The sequence below is a fragment of the Embiotoca jacksoni genome, unplaced genomic scaffold (genome assembly GCF_022577435.1).
Source record: "Embiotoca jacksoni isolate LCO1_2020_lvr unplaced genomic scaffold, fEmbJac1.0.p SCAF_80, whole genome shotgun sequence".
NCBI lineage: Eukaryota > Metazoa > Chordata > Actinopteri > Embiotocidae > Embiotoca > Embiotoca jacksoni.
This window is the reverse complement of record NW_027185437.1, coordinates 197,501-217,214: the sequence shown is the minus strand read 5'-3', so window position 1 is coordinate 217,214 and position 19,714 is coordinate 197,501. Positions and strand designations below refer to the sequence as shown.

Below are 19,714 nucleotides of genomic sequence, written 5' to 3'. Positions count from 1 at the left end.
GATGTTCACTCAGCTGGAGGATCATCTCAGCGCCAACATGGATCTCAACTCATTTGTTAACAGAGTTTGAGAGAAATAAACTATTTACTTCGAAAAAATGAAAACACAAGTAAAACCAAGTGTTGCATTTGTATATATTTTTTTTTATCTCACAACTAATTAGGTTACCTGGCAACAGATCAGTAACATGATAGAGTATAAAAAAAACATTTCTTTACACAAGACTTTTTCTTGAGTTGTGTTAACTGCAGCGGAACGTAATTCTGATTGGTCCCGTCAATCAACAAACAAACGAGCATTTCCCAGCATGCCCTCTTCCTCATATCCTTTGAGAATAAAGCAACCACATTAAAGAGGTCTCAGTGATGGGTAGAAATAATATTTATTTTTTTATAAAACATGCCGTTTTGGAACATTTCAATACAGACAAAGATAAATAAAAACCATAAGTGCACAAGGTGGGAAGATAATGTCAATGCGAATATGATGAGATCCGATCTGGTCTCCCATTGGTCCCCTGAAAGATTCTGGATCACATGATCAGTAACTGAATGAAGTAAACACAGAACCTCCTGACAAGTTCTTCTTCCTCTGGCGCAAATCAGAGTATCATGATGCCGTTTAATCATCACCATCCAGACAATAATGACATCATCCAGATAATAATGACATCATCCAGACAATAATGACATCATCCAGACAATAATGACATCATTCAGACAACAATGACATCATTCAGACAATAATGACATCATCCAGACAACAATGACATCATCCAGACAACAATGACATCATTCAGACAATAATGACATCATCCAGACAATAATGACATCATCCAGACAACAATGACATCATTCAGACAATAATGACATCATCCAGACAATAATGACATCATCCAGACAATAATGACATCATTCAGACAGTAATGACATCATCCAGACAATGACATCATTCAGACAGTAATGACATCATCCAGACAATAATGACATCATCCAGACAATGACATCATTCAGACAATAATGACATCATCTAGACAATAATGACATCATCCAGACAATGACATCATTCAGACAATAATGACATCATCCAGACAATAATGACATCATCCAAGGAGGACGAGAGGAGGAGGAGGAGAGGAAAACGAGAGGAGGAGGAGAGGATGACGAGAGGAGGATGAGAGGAGGATGAGAGGAGGAGAAGAAGACGAGAGGAGGAGGAGAGGAGGAGGAGAGGAGGACGTGAGGAGGACGTGAGGAGGAGAGGAGGACGAGAGGAGGAGGAGAGGAGGATGAGAGGATGACGAGAGGAGGAGTAGAGGAGGACGAGAGGAGGCGGAGAGGAGGAGAGGAAGACGAGAGGAGGAGGAGAGGAAGACGAGAGGAGGCGGAGGGGAGGGGAGGAAGACGAGAGGAGGAGGAGAGGAAGACGAGAGGAGGACAAGAGGAAGACGAGAGGAAGACGAGAGGAGGAGTAGAGGACGACGAGAAGAGAACGAGAGGAGGAGTAGAGGAGGACGAGAAGAGAACGAGAGGAGGCAGAGAGGAGGCGGAGAGGAGGAGGAGAGGAAGACGAGAGGAGGAGAGGAGGAAGAGAGGAAGACGAGAGGAGGAGGAGAGGAGGACGAGAGGAAGACGAGAGGAGGATGAGAGGAGGAGGAGGCTCTGACAGGAGGGTCAGGTATCAATTATATTTCATTTTTGTTTCCTTAATAATTTGTTAAATCCGGTGTTTGTTGTGTTCGTTAGGTTCATGATAACAGATCAGCTCAGGTTTAAATGGACTCGGTTTTAAATGGACTCAGGTATTAATATAATATTTCTTCATTAAGACAAAATCACAGAGAATCACATGTAACAGCTGATTCCTCCGATTACATCATCAATGACATTCAGGTGAAGAGATGTTTTAATTCATCGTGATGAACTCGGTTAGAGACCATTATTCAACAATGACCATGATGTCTGGTCACCAGGTCTAGAACCAGGTCTAAATAGGAACCAGGCTTAAATAGAAACCAGGCCTGAGAGGAACCAGGTCTGAGAGAAACCAGGTCTAAATTGGAACCAGGTCTGACAGGAACCAGGTCTAAATAGGAACCCGGTCTAAATAGGAACCAGGTCAAATAGGAACCAGGTCTGACAGGAACCAGGTCTGAACTAGGTTTAATAGGAACCAGATCTGAGATGAACCAGGTCTGACGGGAACCAGGTCTAAAGGGGAACCAGGTCTGACAGTACCCAGGTCTAACAGGAACCAACCAGAGCTGAGGGGAACCAGTTCTGAGAGGAACCAGGTCTGATGGGAACCAGGTATTACAGGAACCAAGTCTGAGAGGAACTAGGTCTGATGGGAACCAAGTCTGACAGGAACCAGGTCCAAAGGGGAACCAGGTCTGAGAGGAACCAGGTCTGATGGGAACCATGTCTGACAGGAACCAGGTCCAAAGGGGAACCAGTTCTGAGAGGAACCAGGTTTTACAGGAACTAAGTCTGACAGGAACTAGGTCCAAAGGGGAACCAGGTCTGAGAGGAACCAGGTCTGAGAGGATCCAAGTCTGACAGGAACTAGGTCCAAAGGGGAACCAGGTGTGAGAGTTACCAGGTATTAAAGGAACCAGGTCTGAGAGGAACCGGATATTAAAGGAGCCAGGTCTGAGAAGAACCAGATATTAAAGGAACCAGGTCTGAGATGAACCGGGTATTAAAGGAACCAGGTCTGAGGGGAACCAGGTATTAAAGGAACCAGGTCTGAGGGGAACCAGGTATTAAATGAACCAGGTCTGACAAGAACCAGGTATTAAAGGAACCAGGTCTGAGAGGAACCAGGTATTAAAGGAACCAGGTCTGAGAGGAACCAGGTATTAAAGGAACTGGGTATTAAAGGAACCAGGTCTGAGAGGAACCGGGTATTAAAGGAACCAGGTCTGAGAGGAACCGGGTCTCCTTTGGCACTCCATGAGCTGCTGCTACATCTCTATGTGAGGATAAACATAGCAGCAGCTGGTGGGGGGGTGGTGGGGTCCTTTGGAAAATGTTTCTGAGCAGGAAGAACATTCAAGGAGGATGACGATGATGATGATGATGAGGATGAAGAAGTCAGTCCTCGATGGGAGGTAGTGATGTCACAGGCACCCGGCGGAAAAAGAAGCTGGATCCTCTGAAGAGGTGACCCTGGAGGGAGGAGTCAATACACATCATCATCAGAGAACAGGAGGCGGGGCTACATCTTAGTGAGGTATCTCACTCATGTTATCAGAGAAGCGAGGTTACCTCTGTAACCTAAAGTTATTAAAGCCTCCCCTCAGTGCTGAAACTGATGGAACAGATATTAATGACCATATGAACTGTATGATGAGGAGCTCAGAGGTGTCTTCAGACTGAACAGTGACACGCTGTTACCTGGTGGCTCAGGTGATTCCAGCAGTGCAGCCAGGACTGGAAGATGGGCGAGCGAGGAGGAAGACCTGCAGCCAGACTGACAACACAGAACGACCAATCACACTGCAGCATCACCATGGGATTTTACAAATACAAAGAAATCTTAGCAAATGTATTTTCTATAATTCGATTTCCTGACAGGATGCTGTAAACGCTGGTTTAAAACCTGCAGAACTCCTCTAGACATAAACTTCAGGTACAAATAAGCTTTGTAGGCTGATAATTATTCAAATAATTATTCAAAATGTTTGATTTTGCGGCAGATTTTCTCAAAAATCACTTCCTTTGATCACAAACATTTAATCACATCATTTTAATGTGAAGAACACATTTTTCCCCGTTTCTCCTCTTGTTCCGGTTTCCTCCGATGAACAGAGTTTTATTCAGAACCTTTCTGGTTGTAAATGAGGAGTTATTGTTGTTAATAAAGTCAGTTTTGTCTAAAAAGATTTACTTTATGTCGTCAATACTTTCAGCACAGATTCTGATGACGATGATTTTTGCGGAAAAATCTTGGACATTTTTTTAAATTTGAAGCTCCCGCAAATATTGCAGAGTTTGCTTGAATGTGTGTTGATGATTGGGATCACAAATCAGCCTACAAACATCCATCAGAGTGAAGCGCAGCAGAATCATCCCTCAGGTCTCTGAATGTTGAAGCACACATTTAAGCAGGAAAATGTTGAGGTTTGTTTAAAAGACTCACCCACAGTTGTTGACAGCCATGAGATCAGCCACCAGCATGAACGGATATGTGAGGACGCTGACTGCAATCTGAGGAAACACACACTGCATCAGTCTGAACACCAACACACACCAACACACACTAACATACCAACACACACCAACACACACCAACACACACCAACACACCAACACACACCAACACACACTAACATACCAACACACACCAACACACACCAACACATACCAACACATACCAACACATACCAACACACACCAACACACACCAACACACACTAACATACCAACACACACTAACATACCAACACACACCAACACACACTAACACACACCAACACATACCAACACACACTGCATCAGTCTGAACACCAACACACACCAACACACACTAACATACCAACACACACCAACACACACTAACATACCAACACATACCAACACACACTAACATACCAACACATACCAACACACACCAACACACACCAACACACACTAACATACCAACACACACCAACACACACCAACACATACCAACACATACCAACACACACCAACACACACCAACACACACTAACATACCAACACATACCAACACACACCAACACACACCAACACACACCAACACACACTAACACACACCAACACATACCAACACACACCAACACACACCAACACACACCAACACACACTAACACACCAACACACACTAACACACACCAACACATACCAACACACACCAACACACACTAACATACCAACACACACCAACACACACTAACATACCAACACACACCAACACACACCAACACACACCAACACACACCAACACACCAACACACACCAACACACACTAACATACCAACACACACCAACACACACCAACACATACCAACACATACCAACACACACCAACACACACCAACACACACTAACATACCAACACATACCAACACACACCAACACACACCAACACACACCAACACACACTAACACACACCAACACATACCAACACACACCAACACACACCAACACACACCAACACACACTAACACACCAACACACACTAACACACACCAACACATACCAACACACACCAACACACACTAACATACCAACACACACCAACACACACTAACATACCAACACACACCAACACACACCAACACACACCAACACACACCAACACACCAACACACACCAACACACACTAACATACCAACACACACCAACACACACCAACACATACCAACACATACCAACACATACCAACACACACCAACACACACCAACACACACTAACATACCAACACACACTAACATACCAACACACACCAACACACACTAACACACACCAACACATACCAACACACACTGCATCAGTCTGAACACCAACACACACCAACACACACTAACATACCAACACACACCAACACACACTAACATACCAACACATACCAACACACACTAACATACCAACACATACCAACACACACCAACACACACCAACACACACTAACATACCAACACACACCAACACACACCAACACATACCAACACATACCAACACACACCAACACACACCAACACACACTAACATACCAACACATACCAACACACACCAACACACACCAACACACACCAACACACACTAACACACACCAACACATACCAACACACACCAACACACACCAACACACACCAACACACACTAACACACCAACACACACTAACACACACCAACACATACCAACACACACCAACACACACTAACATACCAACACATACCAGCACACACCAACACATACCAACACACACTAACATACCAACACATACCAACACATACCAACACACACCAACACACACTAACATACCAACACATACCAACACACACCAACACACACCAACACACACTAACACACACCAACACATACCAACACACACCAACACACACCAACACACACCAACACACACTAACATACCAACACATACCAACACACACCAACACACACCAACACACACTAACACACACCAACACACACCAACACACACCAACACACACTAACACACACCAACACATACCAACACACACCAACACATACCAACACACACCAACACACACTAACACACACCAACACATACCAACACACACCAACACACACTAACATACCAACACATACCAACACACACCAACACACACCAACACACACTAACACACCAACACACACTAACACACACCAACACATACCAACACACACCAACACACACCAACACACACTAACATACCAACACACACCAACACACACCAACACACACTAAGATACCAACACATACCAACACACACCAACACACACCAACACACACCAACACACACTAACACACCAACACACACCAACACATACCAACACACACCAACACACACCAACACACACCAACACACACTAACACACCAACACACTAACACACACCAACACATACCAACACACACTAACATACCAACACATACCAACACACACTAACATACCAACACATACCAACACATACCAACACACACCAACACACACTAACATACCAACACATACCAACACATACCAACACACACTAACACACACCAACACATACCAACACACACCAACACACACTAACATACCAACACATACCAACACACACTAACATACCAACACATACCAACACATACCAACACACACCAACACACACCAACACACACCAACACACACTAACATACCAACACATACCAACACATACCAACACACACCAACACACACCAACACACACTAACATACCAACACATACCAACACACACCAACACACACCAACACACACCAACACACACCAACACATACCAACACACACCAACACACACCAACACACACTAACATACCAACACATACCAACACATACCAACACACACCAACACACACCAACACACACTAACATACCAACACACACTAACACACACCAACACATACCAACACACACCAACACACACTAACATACCAACACATACCAACACACACCAACACACACCAACACATACCAACACACACCAACACACACTAACACACACTAACATACCAACACATACCAACACATACCAACACACACCAACACACACCAACACACACCAACACACACTAACATACCAACACACACTAACACACGCCAACACATACCAACACACACTAACACACACCAACACATACCAACACACACCAACACACACTAACATACCAACACATACCAACACATACCAACACACACCAACACACACCAACACACACCAACACACACTAACATACCAACACACACTAACACACGCCAACACATACCAACACACACCAACACACACTAACATACCAACACATACCAACACATACCAACACACACTAACATACCAACACATACCAACACACACTAACACACACCAACACACACCAACACACACCAACACACACTAACATACCAACACACACCAACACACACTAACATACCAACACATACCAACACACACCAATACACACTAACATACCAACACATACCAACACACACTAACATACCAACACATACCAACACACACCAACACACACTAACATACCAACACATACCAACACACACCAACACACACTAACATACCAACACATACCAACACACACCAACAAACACTAACACACACTAACATACCAACACATACCAACACACACCAACACACACTAACATACCAACACATACCAACACACACTAACACATACCAACACACACTAACATACCAACACACACCAACACACACTAACATACCAACACATACCAACACATACCCACACACACTAACACACACCAACACACACCAACACACACTAACATACCAACACACACCAACACACACCAACACACACTAACATACCAACACACACTAACATACCAACACACACCAACACACACCAACACACACTAACACACACCAACACACCAACACACACTAACATACCAACACACACTAACACACACCAACACACCAACACACACTAACATACCAACACATACCAACACACACTAACACACACCAACACACACCAACACATACCAACACACACTAACACACACCAACACACACTAACATACCAACACACACTAACACACACCAACACACACCAACACACACTAACATACCAACACATACCAACACATACCAACACACACTAACACACACCAACACACACCAACACACACTAACATACCAACACACACTAACACACACCAACACATACCAACACACACTAACATACCAACACACACTAACACACACCAACACACACCAACACACACCAACATACCAACACATACCAACACACACTAACACACAACAACACACACTAACATACCAACACATACCAACACATACCAACACACACTAACACACACCAACACACACTAACATACCAACACATACCAACACACCAACACACACTAACATACCAACACATACCAACACACCAACACACACTAACATACCAACACATACCAACACACACCAACACACACCAACACACACTGCATCAGTCTGAACACTAACACACACCAACACACACTGCATCAGTCTGAACACTAACACACACCAACACACACTAACACACACTGCATCAGTCTGAACACTAACACACACCAACACACACCAACACACACCAACAAACACCAACACACACCGACACACACCAGACTTCAAACTGCAGGCAAACTTACTCCCATCACAAACTTGGTGTAACTTCTTACTGCTGACGCCTGACTGAACTGAAACACACACAGGTGGAGAGGTGAGTCCCACACACACACACACACACACACACACACACACACACACACACACACACACACTCACACACACTCACTCACTCACTCACTCACTCACTCACTCACTCACTCACTCACAGTTACCTGCAGGAATTCATCTCTTCCTGCAGATGTTTCAAAATAAAAGCCTCCCAGGAGCAGAAAGAAATGTGCTGATTGAGATACTGGAAGGCTTTTATTGTGAAATTACTGAATTAAAGTGTTGAATTTCACTGCTGGTGACTAAAGAGTGATTGAAACAGAAGTCAGATGTGCTGTGATTAGAGGGTGATTAATCATATTTGTGATGAGTTCCCAGGATCCATGAAGGTTGTGGTGAAGACCATCCGGAGACTGTTTTGGAGGGTGGATCAGACTCATGACGTTCACGCAGCAGGAAGATGGTGGAACCAGAATGAACAGGTGTTCGACGTCACAATCAGCCGCTGAGTTACATGTTTTCATCGTCACTGGTCTGAGTGCGTCTACCATGTTTTCATCGTGTTGTTGAGGGTGAGAAAACTCGCCCGCTTTCAACACGCTGTGAGCGGCGTGTTGTCCTGTTGGAGAAGCCTGTTGCCATGACGACACAGTTCAGGTGGGTCACAGAGAATGTCTTCCCTCAGACGCCTCAAGGTCCCAGTAGAACTCGGTGTTGACAGTCTGACTCTGGGGGCTGAATTCACGGTGACACAAAGAAAACCCAGCTGGACCAGCGATCACTACAACACCTGGAACTCAGGTGCTGAAACATTCGACACTTACTCATCAAGGTTACATCTTCCTGCTGCTTCGTGCACGTCGCGGTACCGTACATCGTTCACGTGCAACAGGAGCAGTCTCTGAACTACTGATCCACCCTCACACCTAAAAACAAACCATTGGAAACACAAGTTGAACTATTTGTTCTCACAAACAGGCGACTTACACTTTCATCTACAGCGTAGGTGTTGATCAGGTGAGCCAGCAGGTTACAGCACCACAGGAAGAGGACCTCACCCAGAACATGTGGTACCAGACCTCTGAAAACACACACACACACGCGCACGCACACAAACACACACATGTCAGACTGCTGCAGGAAGAAAACATGGAGGTTAACATGCAGGATGGATGAGAGGAATCAGAACTCACACGTAGAATCCAGCGACTCCTTCCTCCTTAAAGATCTTCATCATACAGCTGAACATGCCGCTGCAAACACACACACACACACACACACACACACTGTTAACATGTACACACACACACACTCTGTTAACTTGTGCACACACACACACTCTGTTAACTTGTGCACACACACACACACACTCTGTTAACATGTACACACACACACACACACTCTGTTAACTTGTACACACACACACACTCTGTTAACATGTACACACACACACACACTCTGTTAACTTGTACACACACACACACTCTGTTAACATGTACACACACACACACTGTTAACTTGTACACACATACACACACTCTGTTAACATGTACACACACACACACACTCTGTTAACATGTACACACATACACACACACACACTCTGTTAACATGCATGCACGCACGCGCACACACACACACACACACACACACACACACACACACACACACACACACACTCTGTTAACATGCATGCACGCACGCACGCACACACACACACACACACACACACACACTGATAACGTGCACACACACACACACACACACACACACACACACACACACACACAGACACACACTGATAACGTGCACACACACACACACACACACACACACACACAGACACACACACACAGACAGACACACACACACAGACACACACACAGACACACAGACACACACACACACACACACACACACACACACACAGACACACACACAGACACAGACACACACACACACACACACACACACAGAAAGACACACACACAGACACACACACACACACACACACACACACACACAGACACACACACAGACACAGACACACACACACACACAGACACACACACACACACACACACACACAGACACACACACAGACACAGACACACACACAGACACACACACACACACAGACACACACACACACACACACACACACACAGACACACACACACACACACAGACCTCTGTCATCCACATTTCAAAGCTGTCAAGTACTTCAGTGCTCTTTATAATAATGATATCAGATTGTAAATACTAGATTTTCAAGATATTTTCCCTCATTATTTATAAATATTTAGTCCTGAATATTCCATGTCGTGGTGACATTTGACGTGTGTCATGTTGTCACGAGGTCATGCGTGTGTCATGTTGTCCCAAAGGTCATGTGTGTCATATTGTCCCAAGGTTATGCGTGTGTCATGTTTTCGCGAGGTCATGCATGTGTCATGTTGTCTCAAGGTCATGCGTGTGTCATGTTGTCTCGAGGTCATGCATGTGTCATGTTGTCTCAAGGTCATGCGTGTGTCATGTTGTCTCGAGGCATGCCTGTGTCATGTTGTCTCGTGGTCATAGCGTGTGTCATGTTGTCCCGAGGTCATGCGTGTGTCATTTTGTCCCGAGGTCATGCGTGTGTCATGTTGTCTCGTGGTCATGCGTGTGTCATGTTGTCCCGAGGTCATGCGTGTGTCATGTTGTCCCAAGGCATGCCTGTGTCATGTTGTCTTGAGGTCATGTGTGTGTCATTTTGTCCCGAGGTCATGCGTGTGTCATGTTGTCCCGAGGTCATGCGTGTGTCATGTTGTCCCGAGGTCATGCGTGTGTCATTTTGTCCCGAGGTCATGCGTGTCATGTTGTCCCGAGGTCATGCGTGTCATGTTGTCTTGAGGTCATGTGTGTGTCATGTTGTCCCGAGGTCATGCGTGTGTCATTTTGTCCCGAGGTCATGCGTGTCATGTTGTCTTGAGGTCATGCGTGTCATGTTGTCTTGAGGTCATGCGTGTGTCATTTTGTCCCGAGGTCATGCGTGTCATGTTGTCTTGAGGTCATGTGTGTGTCATGTTGTCCCGAGGTCATGCGTGTGTCATTTTGTCCCGAGGTCATGCGTGTCATGTTGTCTTGAGGTCATGTGTGTGTCATGTTGTCCCGAGGTCATGCGTGTGTCATTTTGTCCCGAGGTCATGCGTGTCATGTTGTCTTGAGGTCATGTGTGTGTCATGTTGTCCCGAGGTCATGCGTGTGTCATTTTGTCCCGAGGTCATGCGTGTCATGTTGTCTCGAGGCATGCCTGTGTCATGTTGTCTTGAGGTCATGTGTGTGTCATGTTGTCTCGAGGTCATGTGTGTGTCATGTTGTCTCGAGGTCATGCGTGTCATGTTGTCCCGAGGCATGCCTGTGTCATGTTGTCTTGAGGTCATGTGTGTGTCATGTTGTCTCGAGGTCATGTGTGTGTCATGTTGTCTCGAGGTCATGTGTGTGTCATGTTGTCTCGAGGTCATGTGTGTGTCATGTTGTCTTGAGGTCATGTGTGTGTCATGTTGTCTCGTGGTCATGCGTGTGTCATGTTGTCCCGAGGTCATGCGTGTGTCATTTTGTCCCGAGGTCATGCGTGTCATGTTGTCTTGAGGTCATGTGTGTGTCATTTTGTCCTGAGGTCATGCGTGTCATGTTGTCTTGAGGTCATGTGTGTGTCATGTTGTCCCGAGGTCATGCGTGTGTCATTTTGTCCCGAGGTCATGCGTGTGTCATTTTGTCCCGAGGTCATGCGTGTCATGTTGTCCCGAGGCATGCCTGTGTCATGTTGTCTTGAGGTCATGTGTGTGTCATGTTGTCTCGAGGTCATGTGTGTGTCATGTTGTCTTGAGGTCATGTGTGTGTCATGTTGTCTCGTGGTCATGCGTGTGTCATGTTGTCCCGAGGTCATGCGTGTGTCATTTTGTCCCGAGGTCATGCGTGTCATGTTGTCTTGAGGTCATGCGTGTGTCATTTTGTCCCGAGGTCATGCGTGTCATGTTGTCTTGAGGTCATGTGTGTGTCATGTTGTCCCGAGGTCATGCGTGTGTCATTTTGTCCCGAGGTCATGCGTGTCATGTTGTCTCGAGGCATGCCTGTGTCATGTTGTCTTGAGGTCATGTGTGTGTCATGTTGTCTCGAGGTCATGTGTGTGTCATGTTGTCTCGAGGTCATGCGTGTCATGTTGTCCCGAGGCATGCCTGTGTCATGTTGTCTTGAGGTCATGTGTGTGTCATGTTGTCTCGAGGTCATGCGTGTCATGTTGTCCCGAGGCATGCCTGTGTCATGTTGTCTTGAGGTCATGTGTGTGTCATGTTGTCTTGAGGTCATGTGTGTGTCATGTTGTCTCGAGGTCATGTGTGTGTCATGTTGTCTCGAGGTCATGCGTGTCATGTTGTCCCGAGGCATGCCTGTGTCATGTTGTCTTGAGGTCATGTGTGTGTCATGTTGTCTTGAGGTCATGTGTGTGTCATGTTGTCTTGAGGTCATGTGTGTGTCATGTTGTCTTGAGGTCATGTGTGTGTCATGTTGTCTTGAGGTCATGTGTGTGTCATGTTGTCTTGAGGTCATGTGTGTGTCATGTTGTCTTGAGGTCATGTGTGTGTCATTTTGTCCCGAGGTCATGCGTGTGTCATGTTGTATGAAGTCTTACCAGTATTTGACCTCTCTGCCAACGAACTGGGCCATACAGCGCACTGACATCACTGCAGAGAGAAACCCAGAACAATGAGCAGAACACCGTCGGGTTTTGATGACATCACAGTCCATCCAGACAGAACGAGTTTTAAAGGGTCAGACCATCATTTCACAGATTTAAAAACATTTACCAGTGATTTAGTTTCTCCAACTTTAAAAGATGCAAAAGGTCTTTTTTCACAATAGTTTGACATCATGAAGACATCGACATATTTATCGAACAAATAACTTCATAACCCCATGAAAATAATTGGTTGGTTGCTTTTGTAGGTTTAATTTTCTTTTAGTTGTATTTTTATAGTTCTGAATCAACAGACTTTACACAGTGAGATCAAGACTTTAAAGTATTATAAAGAGAAACAACTATTTCCCCTCAGTGGTGACAGCTGGAGGAAAAACCTCCTTTTAACAGGAAGAAACCTGCAACAGAAGCAGGTGGACGGAGTAAACATATCAAACTGGTTGCTATGGTGATAATAATGAGATCGGCTGAGGACTCACCATGAAAAGGGTGGGTTGCTACTCTGGACAGGCACTGAATGATCATCTCATGTGAGGTCTGACACAATGAGAGGGCAGTTAATAATAATAAACATAATAAATAACACAAATAATAAACAACCGGGTAAACATTTGTTTGTTTTTTAAAAACAAATAAATAAATAAAAATGTCCACTTCCTCGTAGATAACCTTCTTTAAATCAGTCCTGATGGAAGACAAAGTACTTTCACACTAAAACAAAACTTTGTTTCAAACCTTTAGAAATATAAACATATTTTTTCAGCTAAATTATTTTTGTTATTGAACAAAAGTTTTCACACGTTTAATGTAAATCAACATAAATAATGACATGAAACGACAGTTTAATATCTGCAGCACATTTGAATCTAAACTGTCTGCTCACAAGCAGAAAAGTGAAACTCTGACATTCACACGTTTGTTTGTCTGCTCTGAATAAAACAGGGTTTCACTGTTTCCATGGTGACCAGAATGAGACCTCTCACCTCTTGGACCACTTTCCTGAGGGAAGTCTGCTGCTCGTCTCTCTTGGACAGAAGCTCCACCTGCTGAAAGAAAACCGACACGATGAGGAAAAGCTGCAGTGCTGCGGTCCTGTCTAAGCCCCGCCCCCTGCCTACCTGTTTCACTTTGCTCCGGACCACGGTGGAGATGGTGCTGGACACGATCCGGGGGGGAGAGGCCGCGGAAGAGTCCCGTGTTCCCGTCCACCGCCACGATGTGCTGCGCTGAAAACACATTCACTTCCTGTCAGCTGCTCTGAAGGCGTACGGAGACGCCGGCAGACGTTCGTTCAGTCGGACTTCACTCACCGTAAGAGAAGAAGCCCGGCAGGTACAAGACCCTCCGGCCGAACATAGTGGAGCCCACGGCGGGGGGGAGAGGCTCATGTCCCACCTGGAGGCAGCAGGGACGGACATCAGACACAGAGTCACTGATTCTCTCTGCAGCTACCTTTTTATTTATTGAACTAGTGATATGGATCTTTATCGATATGAAATATCATATAAATTCATCATGTCAGGTAGCGTAACCTGGGATATCTGAACGCCCCGGGGATCCACACCACTTTTTATTTAAAGTAATGTAATAATTAAGAATGAAAAATAAAAAGGTGAAATCTGGAGATGACAGAGCTGCAGCATCACAGGAGACATGACGGGAAGATGTTCACATGTTCAATTCAATTCAACTTTATTTATAAAGCGCCAAATCACAACAGGTTATTTCATGGCACTTAACACATTAAAGTCTTTATAGCAAGACTTTATAATATTATACAGAGAAACCAACAATTCATCAATTCATCAATTCATCAATTCCCACATAAACTAGGAGTTCAGAGACGCCACAAACAATAAAACATGATCATGAATTCTGGCACATTTTTCAATAAGACTATGAATCCCTGCAAAGCTCCTGTAAACAGTCTGTAAAAGGACCTTCCAGAAAACAGCTGAAATCAGAGGGACCAGAGACCAGAGACCAGGGACCAGAGGGACCAGAGGGACCAGAGACACCAGAGACCAGAGACCAGAGGGACCAGAGGGACCAGAGACACCAGAGACCAGAGACCAGAGGGACCAGAGACCAGAGACCAGAGACCAGAGGGACCAGAGGGACCAGAGACACCAGAGACCAGAGACCAGAGGGACCAGAGGGACCAGAGACACCAGAGACCAGAGACCAGAGGGACCAGAGACACCAGAGACCAGAGACCAGAGGGACCAGAGGGACCAGAGACCAGAGACCAGAGGGACCAGAGACCAGAGACCAGAGGGACCAGAGACACCAGAGACCAGAGACCAGAGACCAGAGGGACCAGAGGGACCAGAGACACCAGAGACACCAGAGACCAGAGACCAGAGGGACCAGAGACACCAGAGACCAGAGACCAGAGGGACCAGAGACCAGAGACCAGAGGGACCAGAGGGACCAGAGACACCAGAGACACCAGAGACCAGAGACCAGAGGGACCAGAGACACCAGAGACCAGAGGGACCAGAGGGACCAGAGGGACCAGAGACACCAGAGACCAGAGACCAGAGGGACCAGAGGGACCAGAGACACCAGAGACCAGAGGGACCAGAGGGACCAGAGACCAGAGGGACCAGAGACCAGAGGGACCAGAGGGACCAGAGGGACCAGAGACCAGAGACACCAGAGGGACCAGAGACCAGAGTGACCAGAGGGACCAGAGACCAGAGGGACCAGAGGGACCAGAGGGACCAGAGACCAGAGGGACCAGAGGGACCAGAGACCAGAGGGACCAGAGGGACCAGAGGGACCAGAGACCAGAGGGACCAGAGGGACCAGAGACCAGAGGGACCAGAGGGACCAGAGAGACCAGAGGGACCAGAGACACCAGAGGGACCAGAGACCAGAGACACCAGAGGGACCAGAGGGACCAGAGGGACCAGAGGGACCAGAGGGACCAGAGACCAGAGGGACCAGAGGGACCAGAGACCAGAGGGACCAGAGACCAGAGACCAGAGGGACCAGAGGGACCAGAGACCAGAGAGACCAGGTCCTGGAGGAGACCTGAGACTGATGTTTAAATCTTTAAATCTTCAAAATTAGAACCAACAATAGATTCTGTAGTTTGGTCATGAAACCAGAGAACCAACAGACCAATGACGTCACGGAGGACAGAGGACATCCGTCCAAACATTTAACAAACTCTGACGTCAGAGGGAGGAAATTATGTAAACATGGAGGCTTATAAACAAAACAAACAAAAACAAACGAACAGTGGCGGAGATATCTCCGGAGGACAGGTGAGTTCAGGTAAACAGCGTCAGGTGACGGTAACCGACCACCGGACGTTCAACACGCTGCTGCTCGGTACCGACAGTCCACGGTACCTGCTGGAAGTGTAAACGAGCAGCGAGCCGGTGGCCGTTTCCCGCCCCGGGACATGAGAACATGCGGTGACGTCAGAAACATCAGCAGCGGCGTCCCGGTGCTCGTTAACCGGGCCACCGTCAGCTAGCTGCACCGGCTACCTGTATGAGGAGCTTGACGTAGAGCAGCGGGTGAGTGACGGCGGTGACTCCCGCCCCCAGCAGCAGCACCGCGGTGTCCACGTCCACGGCGGCTCCGTCCGGCTCCACGTCGGCCGCCGGACCCGGGGTCCCTGCTGATTCCATCTTTAATCACCGGGACGGAGGCTTCATCCCGCTCCGAGACTGCCCGACCGCTGCTGAACAACTTCCGCCCTGACCTTTCAGTATAAAAGTCTCCGCTCCAGAGGGGAGTTTAATTTACAGTCAGAGACCTGTTTTAGAGAATAAAATACAGTTATAACAAATTCAACATATTTATGGGACAGAGTGAAAGCAGAAAGGAGGTTTTATTGTGATCGTAGAACATGTTATTAATAAAAGAATTAAAAGCATGTTGTCTGACAGCGGAACCAAAACACATGGGCGGAGTCTAGCTCGTGACGTCACACAAACACGTGATATGCAGCTTGTTTTGGACGTTAGAAAATTCCAGAAAATACACGAAAAAGTGCCCCACCTCCTCCCCCCACCTCCTCCCCCCACCTCCTCCCCCCACCTCCCCCCCACCTCCTCCCCCCACCTTCTCCCCCCCCCACCTCCTCCCCCCACCCCCCCCAAATCGTGTTCCTTACGGTGTTTCTGTCATTGAGAGAAATGCGAGAGTGATCAAATGGCTCTATGGACTCCGGCAGGCCAAAGACAATGTGATTAAGAGCACCAATTTATAGGATGTTGTCAAAGAGTCTATAAACTCAAAATCAAAATTTAAAAAAAAAAATCTACTTTATTTCTTTCCACAACACGCATGGATAACGCAAAATGTGATGGATTCCCATTATTAGACCGGTAGCAAACGGAGGTCTGATAATCGATGATATTTGTCTGACGGATAGTTCACTTTTAGTTTTTTTTTTTTGTTTTGAAAAAATGTGAACATTGATGAAGAAATTTTCATTTCTTTTTCACTCCCCCCACCCCCCCCACCTCCTCCCACCTCCTCCCCACCATACAGACAGACTACTACTACATGACTGTACTGTTTAGTTTGTCAGAAAAATATTATGTCTGTGTTCCAATGATGTCCTTTACCTCAGGAAGGAAGGGACGATAGAAAGACTTACTTAAAGTAAAGTCACAGGTTCAAATTTCTCACCTGCTGTGGTCAATTATTTATACCACATATTGGTACCAAAATATGAAAATGCTTTTCCAATCAAGCAAAAAGCTTTAAAAGGTGCCATTAAAACCATGTAACTGCTGTTTTCTAACTGTAACATACAGGTACACACACACACTATCATCCATCATCATTCTCACATTTTTTGCTTTTATACTGATATTGTCATAGATTTTGTTGTTATTTGTTTCCATTATTTTCATATAGTTATAATATTTCTGTGTCTAAACTTTGTGTTTTCTATAACTTGGTGAACTTTTAACATGATCTATTCCTTTGGAAATGTTCTGTTTTTCTAATTTGTGCAAAATAAAAGAAAGAAAGAAAAGGGAAGGAAGGAAGGAAGGAAGGAAGGAAGGAAGGAAGGAAGGAAGGAAGGAAAGAGTGTGGTTTTAAAGGCCTCCAGCGATGCGGACTCTCCCAGCCTCCCCAATAAGGTGTTCTTCTTCTTGGAGCCCTTGTAGATTTATCCAGTCAAACAGCATCAGCTGCCTGGATCTGGTGTTCAGGGTGTTTCTCCTGTCTCCACTTCTACTGCTGGAGGTCTTATATCACATCTGTACATCACTCCTCTATTAAACCTTATTAAATGTACATATGACATTTAGAGCCAGCTTACATGTTTCATTTTATTTGTGTGATCAGTCCAGATCAACTTCTGATCGAATAATAACCCCAGAAATCAAAAGGTGTTGACGTCCTCCAGCTGTTTCAGCTCCTCCCTTCTGTGGAGGAGGTCAAAACCACACAGAGCAGAAAGACTTTATTTATAATGCAAAAAAAGATCAAACAAGATGATGAAGCACCAAAAATCAGGAACTGCCGGTAAAACCGACACTTTCATGTGACGTGATATCTATTTTTCACCATGAACTTTAAGTCCAGCAGGTGGCGCTGTCGTCCTTACAGTGGTGATGGTGGTATTCATTCAGCAGCTGCACTGGAACTCAGCAAATTCTTCTAACTACCTCAGTTTGATGTAACATTTTGTTTGTTTGTTTGTTTGTTTAACTGTGTTGGGATCTTAACCTAGAGAAGTCAACCAGGCTGACATCATCAAAGGTTTTTATTCTGAATTTGAATTTGCTTGAAGAAGGTTGATTCAATCAGAGACCGTTTTTAATTGACAGTGAATTTTGTAATTAATCTAATTTGTAAAAACTTATTGCTAAAATACACAAGTGGATCATTTTTCCGTGGTTTGTTTGTTTGTTTGTTTGTTTTGTTTCCTGTAATTCTGCAGACAATAAATGTCTGAGTCACCGTTAGAGGTCTGCAGCTTGCTTCATGCTGCTCAGTGGTTCAGACTCTGATCATGACATCAGTGTTCAACACTGATTACAGGAAGACTTCAAGATCAGCTGTGAAATGTC

At 45.5% G+C, this 19,714-nt stretch overlaps 1 protein-coding gene across 1 annotated transcript; it reads right to left on the bottom strand.

Moving 5' to 3' along the window:
- Nucleotides 1-363: 363 nt before the first annotated feature.
- LOC138192071 (mitochondrial carrier homolog 1-like) lies at nt 364-17,375 on the bottom strand. The gene is given in 13 exon segments (XM_069139244.1): nt 364-3,170; nt 3,399-3,474; nt 4,144-4,211; nt 8,899-8,946; nt 9,914-10,007; nt 10,120-10,179; nt 13,596-13,647; nt 14,141-14,198; nt 14,645-14,704; nt 14,780-14,833; nt 14,835-14,887; nt 14,972-15,056; nt 17,165-17,375. Coding segments are annotated over 13 exon segments (927 nt in total). The 5' UTR covers nt 17,309-17,375; the 3' UTR covers nt 364-3,095.
- Between the last annotated feature and the right edge of the window lie 2,339 nt (nt 17,376-19,714).